The following is a 6,454-nucleotide window of genomic DNA, read 5'->3' on the forward strand; positions in this document are numbered from 1 at the left end:
ACATCAATTAAAAAATAAACACTCCATTCTAGGAGTAAGACAACCCCCTGGGATGTCCTAACAAGCGTAAATGAACCTGCCAGGCTGCCGGCCTCCCCGCCTCCTCCCTATCCTCTCTCATTTAAGGTGGTTTGGAAAGTGAGGGGGAAGGGTTAATTGAAGCACTAACAAGTGGCAGATAAAGAAGCTAAAATCTCCACCGCAATCTCGTTTTACCTACATCCTAGAAGTGCAACTTGAAAGCGAGCGAGGAACAAGAGATAGAACTAACTAATAAAAATACTGTCACCTCCTGCCTAGATGTTGTTCCCTACTGAGTACCTGTTGGGGAGATTTGTCCAATCGACTATTAAAACCATGTTTATTTTACATATCTGCCTTTCTGAGGGCGATGCTGTGGGTTTTTTTATTAATTATTATTATTAAATAAAAGACTAAAAATTAATCTCCCCCCTTTCGAAAGGATATTTGGGGTGTTTCACTGAACCATTAAATCCTTCCTGAAATGAAACTTGGAACAATTATTTAGAAGGTGGGTAGCAGTCCAGTGACAAATTGATGGCAGGCTACATCTCCCCCTGATGTCAACTGCTCTGAGTAAAAACCGGGGAAGAAGATAGCCCTATATTATCAACAACGTTCTGAAACGTTTCTTTCAATTCCTTCCCCCCAAAACCAGCTGGTCTGACTAAGACCAGCGTTATCATTAATCCAGCAGAAGGAGACTTTGCAAGAAACAGCCAACCACCATGCCAAGCAGTCAGATGAATAGGGTTTATAAAGTCAAACTTTAAACATTAAGGATGACTTTGTGCCATCACTTATTAAGCAGAAATTCTTCTTAATGTCACTATCCCCCCTTAACTGAACTCAGCAGAGACTTCTACTTTACAGCTGATGCCAAGATCTGGCCCCTACAGAGATGACAATTTGGGGGCACAAACATGGGCATTTATATAAACTACCGATGCTCTTTGATCTCCAGGTACCAGTAATGACTGAAAGACTGTCAGGGTTTATAGGATGGGTCCCCCAAGGCCTACATTGTATTAATTCAGAATTGATTTAGTTAGTCCTTAGACTTTCAAAGCCATGTGCAGCATACGGAGTTGTGCTCCATCAGCTCCCCTTAATCCTTATCTGTGCCGTTGCAAAACAATTCTCAACAACACTGTAAACTTGTTCTCTCCAGGCAAGAGACTTACGTAAACTTAAACTTATCTATGTTCCACTGCGTAGAATCCAAGCTCCGACTGAAATTTTCATTGCAGGGCGATATGATCCTGCCACCAAGTGTAAACAGTATCTATTTTAAGCAGCTCCTGGTGAGGAAGTACAGCCACTCTAAAATGACACACAAAATTTAACCAGCTGTCAGTTTCACTGGGATAACTCAAATTCCATATAAATATCAGCTTAATGAATTGCTCTGTTTGGTGAGTGCATTTTAATGCTTTTTTATATCTCAGAGACTAAAATTTTGTTAACTTATGCTTCATCTGCTACATATCCTTGGTGGTAGCAGACATCATTAATAGCTTACACTTTTTTTGACAGATGCATTGTATATGGAAGCCCTAAAGGCACAGTTATGGTTTTAGAGACACGCTGATTTAAAAACCCAAACAAAATATGTAAGACCAGGAGGCTAAATCTACCCTGAGCAGTGTTTTCTGCCACCAGTATTCCCACTTCAGCCAGTGAACGCTATTCCCAGGATTGTCTGCAGGTCCAAGCTCCGATCTGGTTGGGATTTGGCCCTAATATTGTGTAGTATATTCCAATACAAGCAGGGGAACTAATACTTGCAATGTTTTAAATTGTTTGCAGAAACCACTGAAGATCGACGCTCACTGGGAACGCGTTCTCAGGAACACTGGCGCTTTAATACCTAGAGGATTTTAAAACACAGGTGAAAACTTATTCTTACTCCTACGCAGAGCAGTAGCCAGAGGTCTCTGAAACCATACCACGAAAAGAGAAAGAAATGCCCCCAAACTAGAAGGGAGTCTCCTCGTCCTTGCTTAAGCAATTCTTATCACTACTTGCCTGCTAGGAAACATTTACAGCTAATAAACTGCACCTTAAAGGAACAGACATCGCCCCTGGAAAATCATGAGGGATAACGAGCACATCGGATTTTGCATACAAAGTGCTGAGGGCAGAGCGCTGGGTCCGTTCCACCTTAAGGGAGGTTGTGGGCCGGCTTCCCTGCTCCCCGCCCGGAGGCCGCGTGATAGGTGGCTGGGGCGCGAGGGGCGGGGCCTGGCAGCGCTCGGTATAAATATTCATGAGAGCGCAGTGACCGGCCTGGCGCTGCCGGGGCCGGAGAGCGAGAAGTTGTGCAAAGGGCGCTGTAGCTGCCGAGACCCAGGTGGCTCCGCCGCGGCGCGGGGGGATTACAGCGCCTGCGGCCGGACCGTGCTGCTGCGGGCTCAGGGAAGCTCGCGCGGCTACAGGGGCACCGGGGACCCCCCCGGGTGGATCGGGCCGGCTACTGGGGGCCGCGGAGGCTAAGTCCGTGGCTCCGGGAGCCCTCAGCCATCTTGGCTAGGCACCGCAGGGACTGAAGGCGAAAGTTGCGGCGCCCGGCCGGGAGCGCAGCGGCCGCTGGAGCAGCGGGGAGCGCGGGTGCAGCCCCCGAGCCGACCGGAGATGAGACAGCGGCTGAGAAGCCTCCCCCGAGCGGATTGAGCGCGCACATCCCCGCGGGCTCTACGCGCCTGTTCCTGGACCCGGAGCGCTGCAGGAGGCGCTGAAGGGGGCTGTTTGCGGGGCTTCCCCCTGCCCCGGACAGGCGAGAAGAGGCGTCCCCGGGGCTGTGTCCTGCCCGGCCCGGCGAGCCCTGCGGAGGGTGGCGGTGCGTTGCCGGGCACCTGCAGCAGCAAGCCGGGGGGTTCACCCTGCGGGCAGAGGCGGGACACGGGGCTGCCTGTAGGACAATACACCCCGGAGGCGGGGCGCCCCGGGAGAGGCCATTCCTCAGGGCGTTTGCGGTGCCCCCGGCGCCTTCCACTACTAGGGGGCAGAGAGGACTCGGCGCTGCCGGGCGGCCGCCGCCTCTCGCCGAGCATGGAGCGGAGTTACCTGCTGGAAATCACCTCGCTGCTCGCTGCCTTCTCCCTGCTGCAGCGCTCGAGCGCCGCCGCCTCCTCCGCTGCCGCCGCCGCCGCCTCCTCGGCCAAGGAGCTGTCGTGCCAGGAGATCACCGTGCCCCTGTGCAAAGGCATCGGCTACAACTACACCTACATGCCCAACCAGTTCAACCACGACACGCAGGACGAGGCGGGGCTGGAGGTGCACCAGTTCTGGCCGCTGGTGGAGATCCAGTGCTCGGCCGACCTGCGCTTCTTCCTCTGCAGCATGTACACTCCCATCTGCCTGGAGGACTATAAGAAGCCGCTGCCGCCCTGCCGCAGCGTCTGTGAGCGGGCCAAGGCCGGCTGCGCCCCGCTCATGCGCCAGTACGGCTTCGCCTGGCCCGACAGGATGCGCTGCGACCGCCTGCCTGAGCAGGGCAACCCGGACACGCTGTGCATGGACTACAACCGCACCGACCTCACCACCGCCGCGCCGCCCCCGGCCAAGCCCCCGCACCGCGGCGGGAAGGCGGGTGGCGCTGCAAGGCCCCCCGCGGCCGCTGCGCCCCCGGCCGAGCTCCCCCGCAAGCCCCGGCCGCCTCCCCCTTGCGAGCCAGGCTGCCAGTGTCGGGCGCCCATGGTGTCGGTGTCCAGCGAGCGCCACCCGCTCTACAACCGGGTGAAGACGGGGCAGATCGCCAACTGCGCGCTGCCCTGCCACAACCCCTACTTCAGCCCGGACGAGCGCGCCTTCACCGCCTTCTGGATCGGCCTGTGGTCCGTGCTCTGCTTCCTCTCCACCTTCGCCACCGTCTCCACCTTCCTCATCGACATGGAGCGGTTCAAGTACCCGGAGCGGCCCATCATCTTCCTGGCCGCCTGCTACCTCTTCGTCTCGCTTGGCCACCTGGTGCGCCTGGTGGCCGGGCACGAGAAGGTGGCGTGCAGCGGCGGGGCAGGAGCCGGCGGCGCTGGGGCCGGAGCTGCTGGGGCCGGCGGGAGCGCCGCGGCGGGGGCCGCGGGCGGGCGGGGCGCGGCAGGGGGCGCGGCGGAGCTGCAGCCGGAGCTGGCGGTGGCCGAGCACGTGCGCTACGAGAGCACGGGCCCGGCGCTGTGCACCGTGGTCTTCCTGCTGGTGTACTTCTTCGGCATGGCCAGCTCCATCTGGTGGGTCATCCTCTCCCTCACCTGGTTCCTGGCCGCCGGCATGAAGTGGGGCAACGAAGCCATCGCCGGCTACGCGCAGTACTTCCACCTGGCCGCCTGGCTGCTGCCCAGCGTCAAGTCCATCGCCGTCCTGGCCCTCAGCTCCGTGGACGGCGACCCCGTGGCCGGCATCTGCTACGTGGGCAACCAGAGCCTGGAGAACCTGCGGGGCTTCGTGCTGGCGCCGCTGCTCATCTACCTGGCTATCGGCTCCATGTTCCTGCTGGCCGGCTTCGTCTCGCTCTTCCGCATCCGCAGCGTGATCAAGCAGCAGGGCGGCCCCACCAAGACGCACAAGCTGGAGAAGCTGATGATCCGCTTGGGGCTCTTCACCGTGCTCTACACGGTGCCGGCCGCCAGCGTGGTGGCCTGCCTCTTCTACGAGCAGCACAACCGGCCCCGCTGGGAGGCCACGCACAATTGCCCCTGCCTGCGCGACCAGCAGCCCGACCAGGCCCGCCGCCCCGACTACGCCGTCTTCATGCTCAAGTACTTCATGTGCCTGGTGGTGGGCATCACCTCCGGCGTCTGGGTCTGGTCCGGGAAGACCCTGGAGTCCTGGAGGGCCCTCTGCACCCGTTGCTGCTGGGCGAGCAAGGGAGCCGCAGCCGCCGGGCCCACGGGAGCAGGGGGCGGGGGGCAAGTAGCTGCCGCGGCGGCGGGGGAACTGGCAGGGGGAGGAGGCGGCGGCGGCGGTTCCATGTACAGCGATGTCAGCACTGGCTTAACGTGGAGATCGGGCACCGCCAGTTCTGTGTCCTACCCCAAGCAGATGCCCTTGTCTCAAGTGTGAGAGCTGGAGAGGCCAGTGGTAGGGGAGGGGGGCGCCGCTGGCCTGTATGAAATGCTTCCTCACTGTTTGGTGCCGTTAATGAACCCCTAATGGTCCCCATTAGCTACGGCTTGTGCAGAACAATTCAGCCGGCAGAGGCCCCAAGCACTAGCCCCCCTCCTTCCCCATCTCCATTCATATGCAGGGAGCATGTATTTCAAGGCGTCAGCTTATTATTGTGCTGGCAGAAAAGGGTGGAGGAGGCTCAGCAGTTTCTGCAGCGAGCAGGACAAGAAGTAGTTTCTGATTCTCTCTCTGGACTTGCAGTAGAGCCCTCTTCAACGGAGGAGGTTGATGGCCTGATGGGACTGCAGGTTTTGGGTATTAACGACCAGGCAAATGCCTTAAACACACACATCATGTCTTAATTATACACCCAAAATAAATACGGGTTTTGCAGTAAACAATGTATTTATATAATTATTACTTTGTACAAATATGTAAGATATGTATATATCCAAAGCTATACAGTCTGTACATTTTTTTGTAAAAAGTTTAGAGGCTCCCCCTGTAAGAGCAAATATTTGAGTATTCTATTTTGTCAATAAAATGACTTTTGATAAATGATTTTTCCAAGCTTCCCCCTCCTCCTACCCTGATTATTCCAGATGTTGTTAGTAGTTAACTCTGTCACTGAAAGATGTCACTATAAGCTATATTAACAATGCAATACTTAATGCAGTTACTTATCTTTAAGTTAAAATGTGAGATTTAAGAAAAACAATCTTAGACTGACTTGTTGAATGTTCTAAAACCTGAGGTGCCTTACCGTAATTCTTTGCTGCTCTATGCTTTGTAAGCCATCACACTGTATGTAAACTAAAGTTGTACAAGGCAGTAATCTCCCACATGCCTTGTTATGTATCCTGTAAAATGGATGTTATTTTAGGAATGTGAACACTCACACTACCTTTCATAGCTATTGTCTGTCTTTTGTAAGCACCTGCCTTTAGAGGGGCTGCATATGGCTAAAGTGTAAAGGTTAATGTTTCAAATCCATAGATCATGTTTTACAGTAGAACAGTAAGTTGAGAATTGTTAGATCAGTCTTTCCTTAACAGATTAAACTAAGGTTAACACCTTAACCTTTCATACTTAACTTTTGTATATCAAATATGGTCCTTTTTCAAAAGAAAAGGTATTGTTCTTCTGTCAAGACTAAGCTAATTTATTTGAGCAGAAGGCTGTTGAATTAACAGAAGAATGCTTTGGCAATTGTTGAACTTTTTACCTGTCTGCTCAGTGGCTCAGAACATCATTCCTTTAAGAGGGGCTAAATGAATAGGGTTAATCTGTAGGGAACTTGGTCTCTTTTGAGTTTGGAAAAACTTTGATC

General features: G+C 54.2%; 1 protein-coding gene across 1 annotated transcript; it reads left to right on the forward strand.

The window, feature by feature from the left end:
• Positions 1 to 2,311: 2,311 nt before the first annotated feature.
• Positions 2,312 to 6,217, forward strand: FZD8 (frizzled class receptor 8). The gene has a single exon (XM_034760068.1). The coding sequence runs from the start codon at positions 3,073 to 3,075 to the stop codon at positions 5,077 to 5,079; it is 2,007 nt and encodes a 668-aa protein (XP_034615959.1). The 5' UTR covers positions 2,312 to 3,072; the 3' UTR covers positions 5,080 to 6,217.
• The last annotated feature ends 237 nt before the right edge of the window (positions 6,218 to 6,454 follow it).

Source organism: Trachemys scripta, chromosome 2 (assembly GCF_013100865.1).
Source record: "Trachemys scripta elegans isolate TJP31775 chromosome 2, CAS_Tse_1.0, whole genome shotgun sequence".
Lineage (NCBI taxonomy): Eukaryota > Metazoa > Chordata > Testudines > Emydidae > Trachemys > Trachemys scripta.